Source organism: Salmo salar, chromosome 13 (genome assembly GCF_965601325.2).
Source record: "Salmo salar chromosome 13, fSalSal1, whole genome shotgun sequence".
NCBI classification, from domain to species: Eukaryota; Metazoa; Chordata; class Actinopteri; order Salmoniformes; family Salmonidae; genus Salmo; species Salmo salar.
The window spans coordinates 35,002,932-35,026,227 of NC_138303.1; the positions used below are offsets into that span (position 1 = coordinate 35,002,932).

The 23,296-nt window shown below is 46.3% G+C and overlaps 1 protein-coding gene across 4 annotated transcripts in view; it reads left to right on the forward strand.

Annotated features, from left to right (window-relative positions):
• The window catches only part of LOC106566910 (signal peptide, CUB and EGF-like domain-containing protein 3), a 103,492-nt gene that overhangs the window by 75,313 nt on the left and 4,883 nt on the right, over positions 1-23,296 (forward strand). For 2 of the 4 annotated variants that reach the window (XM_014135494.3, XM_014135496.3), the window contains 8 exons: positions 11,370-11,486; positions 14,769-14,891; positions 19,962-20,075; positions 20,212-20,307; positions 21,689-21,841; positions 22,100-22,261; positions 22,464-22,667; positions 22,991-23,152. In XM_014135494.3, the coding sequence (XP_013990969.1) occupies positions 11,370-11,486; positions 14,769-14,891; positions 19,962-20,075; positions 20,212-20,307; positions 21,689-21,841; positions 22,100-22,261; positions 22,464-22,667; positions 22,991-23,152 (1,131 nt within the window). The remainder of the gene's footprint in view (positions 1-11,369; positions 11,487-14,768; positions 14,892-19,961; positions 20,076-20,211; positions 20,308-21,688; positions 21,842-22,099; positions 22,262-22,463; positions 22,668-22,990; positions 23,153-23,296) is intronic. The other 2 variants (XM_014135495.3, XM_014135497.3) reach the window with 1 other exon arrangement.

Here is a 23,296-nt window from a genome sequence, read left to right on the forward strand (position 1 = left end):
ACAACACCACACTACACTACACCACACTACACTACACTACACCCACACCACACCACACTACACTACACTGCACCACACCACACCACACCCACCGCACCGCACCACACCACACTACACTACACCACACTACACTACACTACACTGCACCACACCACACCACACCACACTACACCACACCACACTACACTACACTACACCACACTACGCTACACTACACTGCACCACACCACACCACACCACACTACACCACACTACACCAAACACACTACACTACACTACACTACACCACACTACACCCACACCACACCACACCACACCACACTACACTACACCAAACTATACCCACACTACACCACACTACACCACACTACACTACACCACACCACACCACACTACACCCACACCCACACCACATCACACCACACTACACTACACCACACCACACTACACTGCACCATACCACACTACACTACACGACACCACACTACACTACACCACACCACACCACACTACACTGCACCACACCACACCACACCACACCACACTACACCCACACCACACTACACAACACCACACTACACTACACCACACTACACTACACTACACCCACACCACACCACACTACACTACACTGCACCACACCACACCACACCACACTACACCACACCGCACCGCACCACACCACACTACACTACACCACACTACACTACACTACACTGCACCACACCACACCACACCACACTACACAACACCACACTACACTACACTACACCACACTACGCTACACTACACTGCACCACACCACACCACACTACACCACACTACACCAAACACACTACACTACACTACACTACACCACACTACACCCACACCACACCACACCACACCACACTACACTACACCAAACTATACCCACACTACACCACACTACACCACACTACACTACACCACACCACACCACACTACACCCACACCCACACCACATCACACCACACTACACTACACCACACCACACTACACTGCACCATACCACACTACACTACACGACACCACACTACACTACACCACACCACACTACACTGCACCACACCACACCACACCACACTACACTACACCGCACCACACCACACTACACTACACCACACTACACTACACCGCACCACACTACACTACACTGCACCACACCACACCACACCACACTACACTACACCACACTACACCACACCGCACCACACCACACTACACCACATCACACTACACCACACTACACCAAACACACTACACTACACTACACTACACCACACTACACCCACACCACACCACACCACACCACACTACACTACACCAAACTATACCCACACTACACCACACCACACCACACCACACCACACTACACTACACCACACCACTACACCCACACCCACACCACACCATACTACACAACACCACACTACACTACACCATACCACACTACACTACACTACACCCACACCACACCACACCACACTACACAACACCACACTACACTACACCACACTACACCCACACCACACTACACTACACTACACCACACTACACTACACTACACCCACACCACACTACACCAAACTACACCACACTACACTACACCACACCACACCACACCACCACACTACACTACACTACACCAAACTACACTACACTACACTACACTACACCACACCACACTACACTACACCATACTACACTACACTACACCACACTACACTACAGTACACTACACTACACTACACTACACTACACTACACTACAGCCCACTACACTACACTACATCACACTACACCCCACTACACTACACCACACTACACTACACCACACCCCACTACACTACACCACAGTACACTATACTACACCCCACTACACTGCACCCCACCACACTACACTACACACTACACTACACTACAGTACACTACACTACAGTACACTACACCACACTACACCACACCACACCACACTACACTACACTACACTGCACTACACCACACAACACTACACTACAGTACACTACACCACACTACACCACACTACACTACACTACACTACACTGCACTACACCACACAACACTACACTACACCACACCACACCACACCACACCACACTACACTACACTACACTACACTGCACTACACCACACAACACTACACTACAGTACACTACACCACACTACACCACACCACACTACACTACACCACACCACACTACACCACACTACACTACACCCCACTACACTACACCACACTACACTAGACTACACCACACTACACTACACCCACACCACACCACACCACACTACACTACACCAAACTACACCACACTACACTACACCACACTACACAACACCACACTACACTACACTACACTACACCACACTACACTACACTACACCCACACCACACCACACCACACTACACTACACCAAACTACAGCACACCACACCACACTACACAACACCACACTACACTACACTACACTACACCACACCACACTACACTACACCATACTACACTACACTACACCACACTAAACTACACTACAGTACACTACACCCCACTACACTACACCCCACTACACTACACTACACCACACTATACTACACTACACCCCACTACACTACACTACACCCCACTACACTACACTACACCCCACTACACTACACTACACCACACTACACTACACCACACCACACCCCACTACACTACACCACAGTACACTACACTACACCCCACTACACTGCACCCCACCACACTACACTACAGTACACTACACTACAGTACACTACACCACACTACACCACACCACACCACACCACACTACACTACACTGCACTACACTACACTGCACTACACCACACAACACTACACTACAGTACACTACACCACACTACACCACACCACTCTACACTACACTACACTACACCCCACTACACTACACCCCACTACACTACACTACACCCCACTACACTACACTACACCCCACTACACTACACTACACTACACCACACCCCACTACACTACACTACACCACAGTACACTACACCACACCACACTACACTACACCACACCACACTACACCACACTACACTACACCCCACTACACTACACCACACTACACTAGACTACACCACACTACACTACACCCACACCACACCACACCACACTACACTACACCAAACTACACCACACTACACTACACCACACTACACAACACCACACTACACTACACTACACTACACCACACTACACTACACTACACCCACACCACACCACACCACACTACACTACACCAAACTACACCACACCACACTACACAACACCACACTACACTACACTACACTACACCACACCACACTACACTACACCATACTACACTACACTACACCACACTAAACTACACTACAGTACACTACACCCCACTACACTACACCCCACTACACTACACTACACCACACTATACTACACTACACCCCACTACACTACACTACACCCCACTACACTACACTACACCCCACTACACTACACTACACCACACTACACTACACCACACCCCACTACACTACACTACACCACAGTACACTACACTACACCCCACTACACTGCACCCCACCACACTACACTACAGTACACTACACTACAGTACACTACACCACACTACACCACACCACACCACACCACACTACACTACACTGCACTACACTACACTGCACTACACCACACAACACTACACTACAGTACACTACACCACACTACACCACACCACTCTACACTACACTACACTACACCCCACTACACTACACCCCACTACACTACACTACACCCCACTACACTACACTACACCCCACTACACTACACTACACTACACCACACCCCACTACACTACACTACACCACAGTACACTACACTACACCCCACTACACTGCACCCCACCACACTACACTACACACTACACTACACTACACTACAGTACACTACACTACACTACACCAAACTACACCACACCACACTACACCCACACCACACTACACTACACCAAACTACACCCACACCACAACACACTACACCACACCCCACTACACCACACTACATCACACTACACCACACAACACTACACTACACTACACCACACTACACCCACACCACACTACACAACACCACACTACACTACACCACACTACACTACACTACACCCACACCACACCACACTACACTACACTGCACCACACCACACCACACTACACCACACCGCACCGCACCACACCACACTACACTACACCACACTACACTACACTACACTGCACCACACCACACCACACCACACTACACCACACCACACTACACTACACTACACCACACTACGCTACACTACACTGCACCACACCACACCACACCACACTACACCACACTACACCAAACACACTACACTACACTACACTACACCACACTACACCCACACCACACCACACCACACCACACTACACTACACCAAACTATACCCACACTACACCACACTACACCACACTACACTACACCACACCACACCACACTACACCCACACCCACACCACATCACACCACACTACACTACACCACACCACACTACACTGCACCATACCACACTACACTACACGACACCACACTACACTACACCACACCACACCACACTACACTGCACCACACCACACCACACCACACCACACTACACTACACCGCACCACACCACACTACACTACACCACACTACACTACACCGCACCACACTACACTACACTGCACCACACCACACCACACCACACTACACTACACCACACCACACTACACCACACCGCACCACACCACACTACACCACATCACACTACACCACACTACACCAAACACACTACACTACACTACACTACACCACACTACACCCACACCACACCACACTACACTACACCAAACTATACCCACACTACACCACACCACACCACACCACACTACACTACACCACACCACTACACCCACACCCACACCACACCACACTACACAACACCACACTACACTACACCATACCACACTACACTACACTACACCCACACCACACCACACCACACTACACAACACCACACTACACTACACCACACTACACCCACACCACACTACACTACACTACACCACACTACACTACACTACACCCACACCACACTACACCAAACTACACCACACTACACTACACCACACCACACCACACCACCACACTACACTACACCAAACTACACCACACTACACTACACCACACCACACTACACAACACCACACTACACTACACTACACCACACCACACTACACTACACCATACTACACTACACTACACCACACTACACTACAGTACACTACACTACACCCCACTACACTACACTACATCACACTACACCCCACTACACTACACTACACTACACCACACTACACTACACCACACCCCACTACACTACACCACAGTACACTATACTACACCCCACTACACTGCACCCCACCACACTACACTACACACTACACTACACTACAGTACACTACACTACAGTACACTACACCACACTACACCACACCACACCACACTACACTACACTACACTGCACTACACCACACAACACTACACTACAGTACACTACACCACACTACACCACACTACACTACACTACACTACACTGCACTACACCACACAACACTACACTACACCACACCACACCACACCACACTACACTACACTACACTACACTGCACTACACCACACAACACTACACTACAGTACACTACACCACACTACACCACACCACACTTCACTACACCACACCACACTACACCACACTACACTACACCCCACTACACTACACCACACTACACTAGACTACACCACACTACACTACACCCACACCACACCACACCACACTACACTACACCAAACTACACCACACTACACTACACCACACTACACAACACCACACTACACTACACTACACTACACCACACTACACTACACTACACCCACACCACACCACACCACACTACACTACACCAAACTACACCACACCACACCACACTACACAACACCACACTACACTACACTACACTACACCACACCACACTACACTACACCATACTACACTACACTACACCACACTAAACTACACTACAGTACACTACACCCCACTACACTACACTACACCCCACTACACTACACTACACCACACTATACTACACTACACCCCACTACACTACACTACACCCCACTACACTACACTACACCCCACTACACTACACTACACCACACTACACTACACCACACCCCACTACACTACACTACACCACAGTACACTACACTACACCCCACTACACTGCACCCCACCACACTACACTACAGTACACTACACTACAGTACACTACACCACACTACACCACACCACACCACACCACACTACACTACACTGCACTACACTACACTGCACTACACCACACAACACTACACTACAGTACACTACACCACACTACACCACACCACTCTACACTACACTACACTACACTACACTACACCCCACTACACTTTACCCCACTACACTACACTACACCCCACTACACTACACTACACCCCACTACACTACACTACACTACACCACACCCCACTACACTACACTACACCACAGTACACTACACTACACCCCACTACACTGCACCCCACCACACTACACTACACTACACTACACTACAGTACACTACACTACAGTACAGTACAGTACACTACAGTACAGTACACTACACCACACCACACTACACCACACCACACCACACCACACTACACTACACTACAGTACACTACACTGCACTACACCACGCAACACTACACTACAGTACACTACACCACACTACACCACACCACACTACACTACACCACACCACACTACACCACAGTACACTACACTGCATCCCACCACACTACACTACACCACACCACACCACACTACACTACACCACACCACACCACACTGCACTACACTACACTACACTACACTACACTACACCACACTACACTTCACTATGTGCCAGCAGCATACCACCCTGCATACCACTGCTGGCTTGCTTCTGAAGCTAAGCAGGGTTGGTCCTGGATCAGAGACCAGATGCTGCTGGAAGTATTGTTGGACGGCCAGTAGGAGGCCCCCTTTCCTCTGGTCTAAAAAATATCCCAATGACCCAGGGATGTGATTGGGGACACTGCCCTGTGTATGGTGCTGTCTTTCAGATGGGATGTTAAACGGGTGTCCTGACTCTCTGAGGTCATTAAAGATCCCATTGCACTTATCGTAAGAGTAGGGGTGTTAACCCCGGTGTCCTGGCTAAATTCCCAATCTGGCCCTCATACCATCATGGCCACCTAATCATCCCCAGCTTCCAATTGGCGCATTCATCCCCCTCCTCTCCCCTGTAACTATTCCCCAGGTTGTTGCTGTAAATGAGAATGTGTTCTCAGTCAACTTACCTGGTTAAATAAAAACACTACACCTATACTACACCACAGTACACCATGCTGCACACTCATCTGTCTAGTCTACTCTTCCTCATGCTCCTATCCCTATCTCTCCCTTGCTCCCTGCCAACTGAAAAGAAGTAGAGAGAGCATGCCCAACAATAAAAGCTTAATTTCTCTAAATTGCTCTCAGGTTGGTGCAGCTGGTAGGGTAATTCTGGGTGTTTTCTACATGTAGGTGGCAGACTGACTGACTGGGCCATGGAAGGGAGCCATAGGTTTCAGCAGGTCTATAGTGTGATTCTAGTTGACTGCTGGCTTTCCAGTGCTCTGACTCCTCCCCTCCCCCTCCTATTTTTAATTAGATGTTTTGACCTTCAGGATATCATGTTTAGGTAGTCCCACATGACCGTACAGTATTTCCATGACAGGCAGCTGCCTAGGAACCTCAGGGTTTTCAGCCCAGCACCAACCACTTGGCTTTTGCTCAATGACAGTGACGTCTTATATGCAGCAGACAGATAGCAGACAAAACATCACACCACCACAAGCACTACAGAGTATCACAGCTGAACAGGCTTATGGGTGAATATACTGCTTGGACATTTTTATCTTAGCTGTGTTTTTGAGTGGACAATGTCCTAAGATCAACAGCAATATACTCATTCTTAGTTAAGCGGTGTGTGGTCAGCACTTTCCCAGACCTCGCTGGGTGACTGGAGCAGGATCTATATCCCAGCTTGCTGAGATCTGGCCTGGCTGGGTGACTGGAGCAGGATCTATATCCCAGCTAGCTGAGAGCTGGCCTGGCTGGGTGACTGGAGCAGGATCTATATCCCAGCTAGCTGAGATCTGGCCTGGCTGGGTGACTGGAGCAGGATCTATATCCCAGTTAGCTGAGATCTGGCCTGGCTGGCCATTATTATTGGGAAGTTTGGGGTGCAAAAAGGAAGAAGGAAATGTGGTGGGCATGAAGCCAAATAACACTCATCTACCCACTTAAAGCCAGTGCCACGAGTGAATGAAAGAGCTAGAAACTCAATCATAATAAGTCCTGCCTTATCAGAGATGTGGCTGTGCTGTAACATTCTGTAAAAAAAAGAACCTAGTACAGTACAGAAAGTGCATAGTACAGTGTTGGGATATATAAACTGAACTTCACAACCTTTTATCTTGGTTTGAACAGTCAGTGTTTCCCAGCTGACGGCGGACCACGCGTGGCCCATCAATCAAGACGTGACATGTCTGGCCCGGCCAGGTCCAGGGCCTGGAGGCATTCCTTACCCCTTCCTGCCCCCTGTCCTCCCCCATCCCCTGCTGATCCCAATGAGGGCATGGTGGGAGTGCCCTTATCAGATCCTATTAGGTCTCCCTCAGAAGGAGCATCACTGATAAAGGCCTTATCTACTCTGTATAAACAGCCTCGGCCAGGCATTGTTTCACCGTTCTATTGTTGTAACATTTATTTGTTCTGAAGGATTGTTATTTTGTGTAACTGAGGGGGGAAGAGGAGGTGATGGGGTGAGTCGTAGGCCAGTCTGGGACACTGTGAGTCTGCGACGGAGGAGGATTGTCGAAAGAAACCTGTGGCCTTAGCTTTTTTTGTTTTCATCTTTCTCTTTCAATCTTACACTGTAGGGGCGATATGCTTGGCACCCCATAAATAACACTTACAGAAATGTGAGATTGTTCAGATTGAAGGGCAAGACGAGGGTGTTTCTGTCTGTATTCTATTCATAAACAGCAGCCACTGTTCTTTCAGTGTGTCCCTCATCTCTGGTCCCGTGTCCCCTTGCACGTACATGGGCCTCTAGCCCTGCCAATCCCCGCATACCTCACCGTACCTGCTGGTAAACAACGACCATAGTCCCAGGCATCCTGACACATCCAAGCCCATCGCTTGCTTTGTACAGTGCAGTACAATACACCGTTGCAGGTTGCTTCTTCCCATTGAATCCTATTGATCAGAGATGAGTAGAGTATGTCCCAGCAGCAAAGCATGTCCCCAGTCAACACCAGTGCTGAGATGGTGGCTAGCATCCCAATATCCCAGAAGAGTGCCTTCAAACAAAACAAATGATTCTAGTTCATTTCTATTTTTGACTTTGGAGTTGAGAGCTCAGTAAAAGTTAGCTTTATTTAGCCCCAAAATAATAAACCAATGTGGTTATACATAAAATGAATCGCTCAGCATCTCTCATTTCTCAGTGGCCCAGTGTAAAACAATAACACTATAAGATTCCATTCAGGTTATTGTGAAAGAGTTCACAAAGTGAACATAGTGGGGATGACTTCCACTTCTTTAGCTGGATGAATATCTACTCTTTATGCCAAGTTGCCTTTTAGGGGTTTTTGAAACTTTCGACATCACCCTGTGTTCCTCCTGAAGTACTGAAGACACCCTGTCTACTCTTTTGAAAGCTGATCACTTAATAGTTGTTTAATCTCAACCCAATCCCACGTCTTTGGTTGGAGGTATTCTCACAAGAGGCTTGCCAAAACTCCTTGGCTGTGTCTCAAATAGCACCCTATTCCCCATATAATGGCGCCCTATGGGCTCTGGTCAAAAGTACTGCAATAAATAGGAAATGGTGTGCCATTTGTGACGCATCCCTAGACTAGTAACTTCTCTCTCTATGCTGGACAGAGTTCAATGGTATAAGGGATTACGTCTCAAATATGAACATTTGGGGATGTCCACTGTGCTAGAAGGTAAAAAGAGAAAGAAAATGCCCTATATTGCAGCTGACAAAGTCAATATCTTCCTTCTTGTTCTTGGTAACCCAGTATTTTTTAGCTTTAGCAGTATTCCTATAATTGCCATGTAATGTATACTATCAAACCATTATCATCTTTTTGATGTTGGGCTGACAGTGCCTTAGAGCCAGGTAAGACAAAGTTCAGGATGGGGAGAATATAGACTATGAAATGCCTGGGAACCTCCCTACATTTTCTATCCTTTTCAATTTAGCCAATTAAATTTCCAGTAAAGATGTAACTAGGCCCTGTTCTCTCCAGTTCCCAGCTCTCTTCTCTGTAGACGCTGTCTGGACTTGACATATGTAATTGCTGACATTTAAACATTGGATAGTAGGCTACCGAACCCAAATGTCCTCCACCTTATTATTTTAATGTTCTCAGCCAGGGCTCCATTTTTATTCACAGGCATGGAGAGTGATATCAGAGGTACATTTATGAGAGTCCAGTGGTGTTCCAATTATCTGATAAAGTCCGGCAGGGAATAAGGATAGAGGAAGTAACAACAGACAGGAAGTTATTCTCGTGCACCCAGTGCAAGGTGGTGGACCTGGGGTCAGGGTCAGGGAAGATGGCTGGTGAGATTCTTTTGATTGACAGATTCATGACCCCTCTCTGGTCTCACGTTTCAGCACATTCCTAGATAAGCAGGACTGCTTCTCAGACAAATGATTTCCACTTGGCTTCAGAACACAATAATAAGACATTTGAGATAGTGAGTTTCATTAAATGGTTATTTTCAATTTTTTTATGGAAGAAACAGTGGTATAGTGAAATGATTGACAGGTAACTTGGGAATTGAAAAATGGCCCAAAGCTCCTGTTATCAGTAGGTGAAACAGTCTTGCTACTGCTCAGACTGGCAACCAATGTCTCATACCAAACAATATGGTATTCAATTTAAAAAACATTATTTATTTATTTTGCTGTGTCCCATTGCAATTTATTTCTAATCCAAGTCGTCATATATATATATATATATATATATATTTTCTATTATAAAATCTCAAATGAGTTTTGAGAAGTTGTGTAAGTGAATAATGTGAACTTATACCTGTCTCTCTGTATATTCCCCTCTTCCCAGACATTGACGAGTGTTCTTTTGACCGGACGTGTGACCATTCCTGCGTCAACTCCCCTGGCAGCTTCCAGTGCTTCTGTCATAAAGGCTATGTTCTCTACGGTCTGGCACATTGTGGAGGTGAGGTGACACTTATTCCCCCTCTCCACGTGTCTGTACACCATTATTCACACAGTCCACCTCACTTTCTCTAGAAACCACACCTGCCTGCTAAGTTATCCATAATAACTTGAATCTTCATGATCATTACTTCAGCTAGCTTCTATAGCAACTTGTTTTTTTTGTAGCCTGTTTGGATGGCTCCCTAGTTCACATTGCTTAACCAGACCAGTCAAGTCTAATGCTAGCAACCCCGAGGTGAAGGAAGACTTTTTGTGACAGTAGCACATATGACTCCACCTGTGTCACTAAACAAACAATTATTGTAAGAGTTATGTGCTTGATGCTGTGGTAAAGTCCAGTGTGGTAGAAATAAAGGAGGCAGTCTCGTGTTCCAGGTGGCTGGCGTGTGCCAGATCTGCAGGGCAGAGAGAGAGGGGGGCCCGTTTGAGCGCATCAGGCTGTTTCAGCGGCCCTTTCATGGTCTGTGTATCACAACTCTGAATCTGCTGCCGTCTCCAGAGTCTGAGGGCCTCTCAGAGGAGGTGTAGGTTAGAAAGAGAGAGAGAGAGAGCCTATAGACACACACAAAACACATTGCAATTATTTCTTCTCCATTCTTGTTCGTTTTGACAAGTCTACCAAGGCAGGCATGTTATGATAGCATATTTCCAGGACATGGAATGTAGTAATATGTGTGAGTGAGAGGGATGGAGAGGGCAGGAAAATTACCTGGCATAAGTGTATCTGTGTGCCATTGTAGAGTCCTCCTAATGATGAATGACTCTTCCCTCCCTCTTCTCTCCCATCAGAACTGTTAGATAACCCTGAGATTTATGTTGCTTCCCATGCACCTCCTCTTCTTCAGCAGTGACCAAGGTTGTGTTATTCCCCGCCGTAGCTTATCAGTTGAAACATAGCTCCCAAACACTCCAGAGACTGCTGCTCAGTGCTTAACAATGGACTCACCCCAAACAACCCCTATAAGGTCAGTGACCTGCTGTCAAGGAAAGTGTGGAGGCCTGTCATCACTGGCTTCAGCTGACATCTGAGAGAGACTTCCCCAACTGAGACATTCTCCTCCAAGCCATTACAAAAACATCACGTTGGAGTTGCACTGTGTGTGTTAAAGTGAGAGGCATGATATGAGGTGGCACGCTAGCTACAGAGTTGATAGATGTTACTGTCTGGTACATGATAAATCCATCTGAATGAATCAATATGTTGTTTACATAAAACCAAGTTGATATTTGATCACTAAGATACAATTTATATACATGTTCTATTTGACTCGGTTACAATCACGTGATAAGTATTGAGTAGACTAATGAAGACAAGAAAGGTCCCAAAGAACCTATCTTTGAGACAAGGTACCCCATTATAGCTAACAGCCCTAGATCAATGCTGTACAGCCCACGATCAATGCTCTACAGACGTGGTGCTGTCTGTCTACTGTTGACCTTCACAGTCAAACTGTGATTAGCCTATTCTATAGCCTCTCAGTCTCACCGGAGTTTGGGGCAGGAGAATGTGTGTCTGCGTGTCGGGGAGATGACAGGTATTGATGTCTATTGAAGAAAGCAAGAGCCGCCGGCTGAGCTAGCTGATTTTCATATTTCTTTTTGTTCCCCCCCTGGAATTGGAGTAATGCCTTCGACACCAGCGGATGATAGCAGCCACATACAATTGTCAGCATGCATGCCAATCTGAAAGTGTTTTACTTCTCTCTTTGACTCTCCCCCCTTATGTTCCCGTCCTACATTGGCCTCTGGGATACATGAGTTGATTTCCTCTGAGGATGCAGAAACAGAAACAGACAGAGCTAGCTCTAGAGATGTCTTGATAAAAGCATACTCAAAGTCTATTCACATTTCAAGCTTGAGAAGAATAAGAGGAAAAAATAAACTTTGCTTGGCATGGAGAAGTGATTCTCTCTCCATCTCCCGCTCTCTATTATTTAAATGGAGTTCTTCAACATGAAGGTTAGACTTCAGACGAGTTGTTTGACAGACGGATGCATCTCCTTTGCATTGAGCGGAGCTGGCAACTCAACACCAGCCAAACACTCTTGATGAAGTCATCATCTCCATGGCAGGACAGAGCACTGGAGGCTCGCAGGCTGTTTTTATTCACGCTGTACAGAACAGGGAGGAACAGTTTCTATCTGCAGGCCACATCATCAATCACTGTCATTATCTGTGTTCCTCTGCTGGTGTCCCTGTCACTTAGCCTGGCTGAGCGCTCAGCCCCGAGCCACACTGCCTTGCCTTGTCCCCCTCATCACACTAATAAAGTCATTTTCTGTCTGGGTTCCTAGGCAACCTCCATCTGGTTCCTGTATGGTTTGAGTGGTTTTGGTTTCTATGTGTTAAAAAGTGATTATAATTTACTCCTATTTGGCTCTGCGAAGTCCCTCCAAATGTTCTTCTTCCCAAAGAGAGTGAGCTTTGGGGGAAGAGAAGTTGAGGTTTCGACTAAGGGGAAATGCAGAGCAGTGATATCACATGCCCTGGATTAGACTTCAAATGAGCAATCAGCCTGGTTTACCAAAACACACATTCGTCTTCTGTAGTAGTGATCACTGACAGTAGAATTGACTTCACAGAAACTCTGTTCATTTGCAGCTGTCAGAACACATTCTCGTTTGTTTCTTTCAATTATTCTCTCTCATCTATCATGATAGCTCAGTTATATTGATGTTATTTCTTCTCTTGCAACCAGGTTTACTGAGTGAGTGAGTGAGTGAGTGAGTGAGTGAGTGAGTGAGTGAGTGAGTGAGTGAGTGAGTGAGTGAGTGAGTGAGTGAGTGAGTGAGTGAGTGAGTGAGTGAGTGAGTGAGTGAGTGAGTGAGTGAGTGAGTGAGTGAGTGAGTGAGTGAGTGAGTGAGTGAGTGAGTGAGTGAGTGAGTGAGTGAGTGAGTGAGTGAGTGAGTGAGTGAGTGAGTGAGTGAGTGAGTGAGTGAGTGAGTGAGTGAGTGAGTGAGTGAGTGAGTGAGTGAGTGAGTGAGTGAGTGAGTGAGTGAGTGAGTGAGTGAGTGAGTGAGTGAGTGAGTGAGTGAGTGAGTGAGTGAGTGAGTGTGCATATGTCTATGCGTTTGGTGTGTTTTGGAATCCACTCATATGAGTGTGGGACAGCAGGTAGCCTAGCGTTTAAGAGTATTGTGTCAGTAACTGAAAGGTTGATGGTTTGAAATCCTGAGCTGACTAGGTGAGTGTCTGGATAAGTGTCTGCTAAAATGTAAAAGAGTGTATTAGACTCTGTGTCTAGACATACATGGTCATAACTGTCTTCTTCCCTTTGCAGATATTGATGAGTGCAGTATAAACCGCGGTGGCTGTAAATATGGCTGTGTAAACACTCTGGGCAGCTACGAGTGTACCTGTCCACCTGGATACAAGCTTCACTGGAACAAGAAGGACTGCATTGGTATGTAGCAACACTGCCACCCAGTGGTCAGAAGATTGAAACATACATTGTGGTTTGGTTCCAAGTCATGGAAATGATGGTCAATCAATCAATCAATCAAATGTATTTATGAAGCCCTTTTTACATCAGCCAATGTCACAAAGTGCTGTACAGAAACCCAGCCTAAAACCCCAAACAGCAATCAATGCAGATGTAGAAGCACGGTGGCTAGGAAAAATTCCCTAGAAAGGCAGGAACCTAGGAAGAAACCTAAAGAGGAACCAAGCACTGAGGGGTGGCCAGTCTTCTTCTGGCTGTGCTGGGTGGAGATTATAACAGAATATGGCCAAGATGTTCAAATGTTCATAGATGACCATCAGGGTCAAATAATAATAATCACAGTGGTTGTAGAGGGTGCAACAGGTCAGCACCGCAGGAGTAAATGTCAGTTGGCTTTTCATAGCCGATCATTCAGAGTTAGAGACAGCAGGTGCGGTAGAGAGAGAGAGTCAAAAACAGCAGGTCCGGGACAAGGTAGCACGTCTGGTGAACAGGTTAGGGTTCCATAGCCGCAGGCAGAACAGTTGAAACTGGAGCAGCAGCATGACCAGGTGGACTGGGGACAGCAAGGAGTCATCAGGCCAGGTAGTCCACCCACTTTACCAAAGCACAGCCCCCACACCACTAGAGGGATATCTTCAACCACAAACTTTTACTACCCTGAGACAAGGTTGAGTATAGCCCACAAAGTTCTCCCCCATGGCATGAACCCGAGGGGGGCGCCAACCCGGACATGAAGATGACGTTAGTGACTCAACCCACTCAAGTGACGCACCATTCCTAGGGACGGCATGGAAGAGCGCCAGTAAGCCAGTGACTCTGCCCACGTAATAGGATTAGAGGCAGAGAATCCCAGTGGAGAGAGGGGAACCGGCCAGGCAGAGACAGCAAGGGTGGTTCGTTCCTCCAGTGCCTTTCCGTTCACCTTCACAACCCTGGGCCAGACTACACTCAATCATAGGACCTACTAAAGAGATGAGTCTTCAATAAAGACTTAAAGGTCGAGACCAAGTCTGCTTCTCTCACATGGATAGGTAGACCATTCCATTAAAATGGAGCTCTATAGGAGAAAGCCCTGCCTCCAGTTGTTTGCTTAGAAATTCTAGGGACTATATGGAGGCCTGCATCTTGTGACCATAGCGTACGTGTAGGTATATATGGGGCGACAGGTAGCCTATTGGTTAGAGCGTTTGGCCAGTAACCCGAAAGATTGCTGGATCAAATCCTCAAGCTGACAAGGTAAAAAATCTGTCGTACTGCCCCTGAACAAGGCAGTTAACCCACTGTTCCTAGGCTGTCATTGTAAATAAGAATTTGTTCTTAACTGACTTGCCTAGTTCAATAAAGGTTAAATAAAAAACAAATATATGGCAGGACTAAATTGTAAAGATAGGAAGGAGCAAGCCCATGTAATGCTTTGTAGGTTAGCAATAAAACCTTGAAGTCAGCCCTAGCCTTAACAGGAAGCCAGTGTAGAGAGGCTAGCACTGGAGTAATATGATCACATTTTTTGGTTCTAGTCAAGATTCTAGCAGCCGTGTTTAGCACTAACTGAAGTTTATTTAGTGCTTTATCCGGGTAGCCGGAAAGTAGAGCATTGCAGTAGTCTAATCTAGAAGTAACAAATGCACAAATACATTTTTCTTTATCATTTTTGGACAGAAAGTTTCTGATTTTTGTAATGTTACGTAGATGGAAAAAAGCTGTCCTTGAAACAGTCTTGGTATGTTCGTCAAAAGAGAGATCAGGGTCCAGAGTAACGCTGAGGTCCTTCACAGTTTTATTTGAGACGACTGTATAACCATCAAGATTAATTGTCCGATCCAACAAAAGATCTCTTTGTTTCTTGGGACCTAGAACTAGCATCTCTGTTTTGTCCGAGTTTAAAAGTAAAACATTTGCCGCCATCCACTTCCTTATGTGTAAAGGAGTGTATAACTGGCTGCAGGGAAGTCAGGCACAGGAGAGCAGAAATGCGTAGCAAACAGAGCCCTTTATTGAGGCGAACAAAACACGGCACTCAGAAAACTAACCACACACGGGTTACAATAACCCGGCGCAAACCAGCCTGGAGTACACATACATTAACACATAACAATTCCACACACAAACATGGGGGGAAACAGAGGGTTATATGCAAGACGAGTAATGAAGGAATGCAAACCAGGTGTGCGGGAAAACAAGACAAAACAAATGGAAAATGAAAGGTGGATCGGCGATGGCTAGAAGACCGGTGACGTCGACCACCCAACGCCGCATGAACAAGGATAGAGACTGACCTTGACGGATGTCGTGACATTATGTCTGAAACACAGGCGTCCAGGGATGGCAATTTTGGGGCTTTACCATGTTTCATCGAAATGTACAGCTGTGTATCATCCGGAAATGCAGTGAAAGTTAACATTGTGACCAAGAGGTCAAATAAATAGTGCAAACAATAGTGGTCCTAAAACGGAACCTTGAGGAACACCGACATTTACAGTTGATTTGTCAGAGGACAAACCATCCACAGAGACAAATTTATATCTTTCCGACAGATAAGATCTAAACCAGGCCAGAACTTGTCCGTGTAGACCAATTTGGTTTCCAATCTCTCCAAAAGAATGTGGTGATCGATGGTATCAAAGCAGCAATAAGGTCTAGGAGCACGAGGACAGATGCAGAGCCTCGGTCTGACGCCATTAAAAGGTCATTTACCACCTTCACTAGTGCAGTCTCAGTGCTATGATGGGGTCCAAAACCAGACTGAAGCGTTTCGTATACATTGTTTGTTTTTAGGAAGGCAGTGAGTTGCTGCGCAACAGCTTTTTCAAAAAATGTTGAGAGGAATGGGAGATTTGATATAGGCAGATTGTTTTTTATATTTTCTGGGTCAAGGTTTGGGTTTTTCAAGAGAGGCTTTATTACTGCCACTTTTAGTGAGTTTGGTACACATCCGGTGGATAGGGAGCCGTTTATTATGTTCAACATAGGAGGGCCAAGCACAGGAAGCAGCTCTTTCAGTAGCTTGGTTGGAATAGGGTCCAGTATGCGGCTTGAAGGTTTAGAGGCCTTGATTATCAATGTGTCTAGAGATATAGTATTAAAAAACTTGAGTGGCTCCCTTTGATCCTAGGTCCTGGCAGTGTTGTGCAAACTCAGGACAACTGAGCTTTGGAGAAATACGCAGATTTAAAGAGGAGTCTGTAATTTGCTTTCTAATGATCATGATCTTTTCGTCAAAGAAGTTCATGAATTTATCACTGCTGAAGTGAAAGCCATCCTCTCTTGGGGAATGCTGCATTTTAGTTAGCTTTGCGACAGTATCAAAAATACATTTGGGATTGTTCTTATTCTCCTCAATTAAGTTGGAAAAATAGGATGATCGAGCAGCAGTGAGGGCTCTTCGATACTGCACGGTACTGTCTTTCCAAGCTAGTCGGAAGACTTCCAGTTTGGTGTAGCGCCATTTCCGTTCCAATTTTCTGGAAGCTTGCTTCAGGGCCTCGGATATTTTCTGTATACCAGGGAGCTAGTTTCTTATGACAAATGTTTTTTTTAGGGGTGCAACTGCATCTAGGGTATTACGCAAAGTTACATTTTGTTCCTCAGTTAGGTGGTTAACTGATATTTGTACTCTGACGTCCTTGGGTAGGCGGAGGGAGTCTGGAAGGACATCTAGGAATCTTTGGGTTGTCCGAGAATTTATAGCACGGCTTTTGATGATCCCTGGTTGGGGTCTGAGCAGATTATTTGTTGCGATTGCAAACGTAATAAAATGGTGGTCCGATAGCCAGGATTATGAGGAAAATCATTAAGATCCACAATATTTATTCCATGGGACAAAACTAGGTCCAGAGTATGACTATGGCAGTGAGTAGGTTCGGAGACATGTTGGACAAAACCCAATGAGTCGATGATGGCTCCGAAAGCCTTTTGGAGTGGGTCTGTGGACTTTTCCATGTGAATATTAAAGTCACAAAAAATGTGAATATTGTCTGCCATGACTACAAGGTCCGATAGGAATTCAGGGAACTCAGTGTGGAACGCTGTATACGGCCCAGGAGGCCTGTAAACGGTAGCTATAAAAAGTGATTGCGTAGACTGCATAGATTTCATGACAAGAAGCTCAAAAGACGAAAACGCAGTGATTTTTTGTATATTGAAATTTTCTATCGTAAATGTTAGCAACACCTCCGCCTTTGCTGGATGCGTGGGGGGGATATGGTCGCTAGTGTAACCAGGAGGAGAGGCCTCATTTTACACAGTAAATTCATCAGGCTTAAGACATGTTTCAGTCAGGCAAATCACATCAAGATTATGATCGGTGATTAGTTAATTGACTATAACTGCCTTGGAAGTGAGGGATCTAACATTAAGTAGCCCTATTTTGAGATGTGAGATATCACAATCTCTTTCAATAATGACAGGAATGGAGGAGGTCTTTATTCCAGTGAGATTGCTAAGGCGAACACCGCCATGTTTAGTTTTGCCCAACCTAGATCGAGGCACAGACACAGTCTCAATGGGGATAGCTGAGCTGACTACACTGACTGTGCTAGTGGCAGACTCCACTAAGCTGCCTGTAACCCTATTTTTATCCCTAACTCCAGATGTAACCCTAACCCTAGCTCCAGATGTAACCCTATCCCTGTAATTAAGGCTGTATTGTGGAATGTTCTATTCACATAGAAATATGAGTTATAGATCTGTCATTCTCATTGAAAGCAAGTCTAAGAAGCGGTAGATCTGTTCTCTGCACGCTATTTCTATGATTCCTGTTCTTGCTTTTTGTTTTTGCATCTTTTACTTTTTGTTTGGTACACCAGCTTCAATCCGCTGAAAATACAATATCTTTGGTTATTGAAAATATATTTCACAGCGGTTTAGATGGTACACTGATTCTCTGCACTATGCTTGTTTTGTCACATAAACTGAAATTAGGCAAACTATTCGAATTTTTGCAACCAGGAAATGGCGGAGTGATTTCTGCATATTGCACCTTTAAAGAGTAGTGTATGATTGTGTAATTTTGTTTTTATGTTCATCCAGAGCTGGTGAAATGTCTGCCTGGCCTAGCTCCCAAGACCACTCTGACCTGCAGTAAAACGGGCAAGAAAGAGAGCTGCTCCCTCACCTGCGCCTCCAAGGCTCACTATCTGGCAGGTAGTGACATCCACATACAATAACCAAGTCCATTCACATTGCTGCAGCTGTTATTCTCTTAATATGTTATTATATGTTATTATTGATTTGAATGACTTCTGACTGAAGCTGTAACAATATGTTTCATCCTTTGCAGAATCTGACAGCAGCTATACAGTGAGCTGTGGCATCCCCATCCTTCGAGGCAAAACCCCAGCCAGACTGAACACAAGCAGCAGTCAGAGCTGCATCGGTACAGTGTCCCACAGATTCAGACTCATTCTTAGGACTTTGGTAGAAGGTTGTGGCTGGAACTAGGGTTAGGGTTACATCTGGAGCTAGGGTTAGGGATAGGGTTACATCTGGAGTTAGGGTTAGGGTTACATCTGGAGTTAGGGTTAGGGTTCCATCTGGAGCTAGGGTTAGGGTTAAATCTGGAGTTAGGGTTAGGGTTACATGTGGAGTTAGGGTTAGGGTTACATCTGGAGCTAGGGTTAGGGATAGGGTTACATCTGGAGTTATGGTTAGGGTTACATATGGAGCTAGGGTTAGGGATAGGGTTACATCTGGAGTTAGGGATAGGGTTACATCTGGAGTTAGGGATAGGGTTACATCTGGAGCTAGGGTTAGGGATAGGGTTACATCTGGAGTTAGGGATAGGGATAGGGTTACATCTGGAGCTAGGGTTAGGGATAGGGTTACATCTGGAGCTAGGGTTAGGGATAGGGTTACATCTGGAGCTAGGGTTAGGGATAGGGTTACATCTGGAGTTATGGTTAGGGTTACATCTGGAGCTAGGGTTAGGGATAGGGTTACATCTGGAGTTAGGGATAGGGTTACATCTGGAGCTAGGGTTAGGGATAGGGTTACATCTGGAGCTAGGGTTAGGGATAGGGTTACATCTGGAGTTAGGGTTAGGGTTACATCTGGAGCTAGGGTTAGGGTTAGGGTTACATCTGGAGTTAGGGATAGGGTTACATCTGGAGCTAGGGTTAGGGTTACATCTGGAGCTAGGGTTAGGAATAGGGTTACATCTGGAACTAGGGTTAGGGTTACATCTGGAGCTAGGGATAGGGTTACATCTGGAGCTAGGGTTAGGGATAGGGTTACATCTGGAGTTAGGGATAGGGTTACATCTGGAGTTAGGGATAGGGTTACATCTGGAGCTAGGGTTAGGGATAGGGTTACATCTGGAGCTAGGGTTAGGGATAGGGTTACATCTGGAGTTAGGGATAGGGTTACATCTGGAGTTAGGGATAGGGTTACATCTGGAGCTAGGGTTAGGGTTACATCTGGAGTTAGGGATAGGGTTACATCTGGAGCTAGGGATAGGGTTACATCTGGAGCTAGGGTTAGGGTTACATCTGGAGCTAGGGTTAGGGATAGGGTTACATCTGGAGCTAGGGTTAGGGTTACATCTGGAGCTAGGGGTAGGGTTACATCTGGAGCTAGGGATAGGGTTACATCTGGAGTTAGGTTACATCTGGAGTTAGGGTTAGGGTTAGGGTTGTGGTCAGTATCAATGTATTTGTATATTGTTCCTATCTTTGCCACAGTTTCATGGACTGAATGGTTCTATTCTAGTGGAATCCTTCTTTACACCCATCCACCTACACTGCTCTGTTTATCTGTAGAGACAGGCGCCCCTCCAGTGAAGCAGACTGCCTCTTTCAAGATCAAAGATGCCAAGTGCCACCTGCACCCCAAGCTGACGGGCCGTGCCGAGGACAGGGGCCGAGCGCTGGGGCCAGGTGAGGGGCCACATCCGGCCTACATGCCAGACCTTGGTAATGATGGCCTTACAAAAAGACCTGTATTCTTTTTCTCTGTATGTCTCTTATTCAGTATGTGCATATCAAGCTGCACATTTGGGGTTTTGTGGGCTGTTATGTACACATAGCAACTATCACTGTGATTGTGTCTTGAAGCCAATAATCTGTCTAATTTGCTGTTGTTCCCAAACCAGTGCTGCCACCCCTAACTAACCCATGAAAGACCTAAAATGGATCCTAATTCCTGACACAAGGTAATGTTTATGTCTCTAGGAGGTGGACAGCCCTGCAATAACTGCCTGGTGACGTTTGTCAACCTCAAATGTGACTCCACCAAGAAGTCCAAAGGGCGCCGTGCCCGCAACCCCACCAATAAGGAAGTGACACGCATCACCCTTGAGTTGGAGGCGGAAGTCAAGCCAGGGGACACCACAGGTCAGTCAGTCTGGACACCATTACTGGGATTTATGTCCTCTTTGATATACCTACTTGCCAGCATGCTGCAGCTTGCTCTTTGTGGGTCTGGGCCAGGTTAAGCACTTGATGCAAAACAGGCTTGATAAATATATTTGAATTGATTGATCAGGTCGCACAGTTACAGATAATATTTCCCTGTACTTCCCTTTCTCCCCCATAGGGAGCTGTAACCTGAGTTGCCTGCGCCAGCGCATGGAGAAGCAGGTGAAGACATACATCAAGGCCCTGAAGAAGTCGATCAACCAGGACCGTTTCCTGATCCGCGTGGCTGGGCTGGAGTACGAGGTGGCCCAGAAGCTGCCCCAGGTCGCTTCAAGCCATGAGAACTGTGGGCCAGGCCGTGAGAAGGATAGCGGACACTGTGGTAAGACCAGTTAGGCAGCCATCTTTCTCTGTCACTAGTTACCACCACCAGACTCTGCCTGAAACTGTTATAATGCTAATATAACAGATGTTATAAACAGCCAAGACAATGTCATGACACAAACCATAAACTTACATCCGTTGTCATGACTATTTATGACTCTTATGTATTTATGTAGTTTTAGAGTCTTGTGTACTGAATACACAAACATCTCCAGAGATGTGTTGTGCTAGTTAGTTTGGTGCTAAGAAGAGTTTTTGGTGTCAGTGTGTGTACTGGACTGCATAGCTCTCTCACCAGAGCCCCTCTGGCTATTCTCTCAGTCAGATGTTTGCCGGGATCATACTACCACGGGGAACAGGAGCGCTGCGTTCAGTGCCCACCTGGCACCTTCCAGGAGAGGGAGGGGCAGCTGGCCTGTGACCTGTGCCCTGGAAGTGATGGGCATGGACCTGCCGGGGCACGCAACATCTCCTCCTGCGCAGGTACATACACACCCCTGATGGCAGAGCGCACTAATCTCCATACGTATGTCTGCATGTGCAAACATTGTACAATAGCCTATGATGGAGTGTAGCACAGTGTACTGTACATCTCTATCTGACTGAAAGTGTCTATTGTCACTGTTG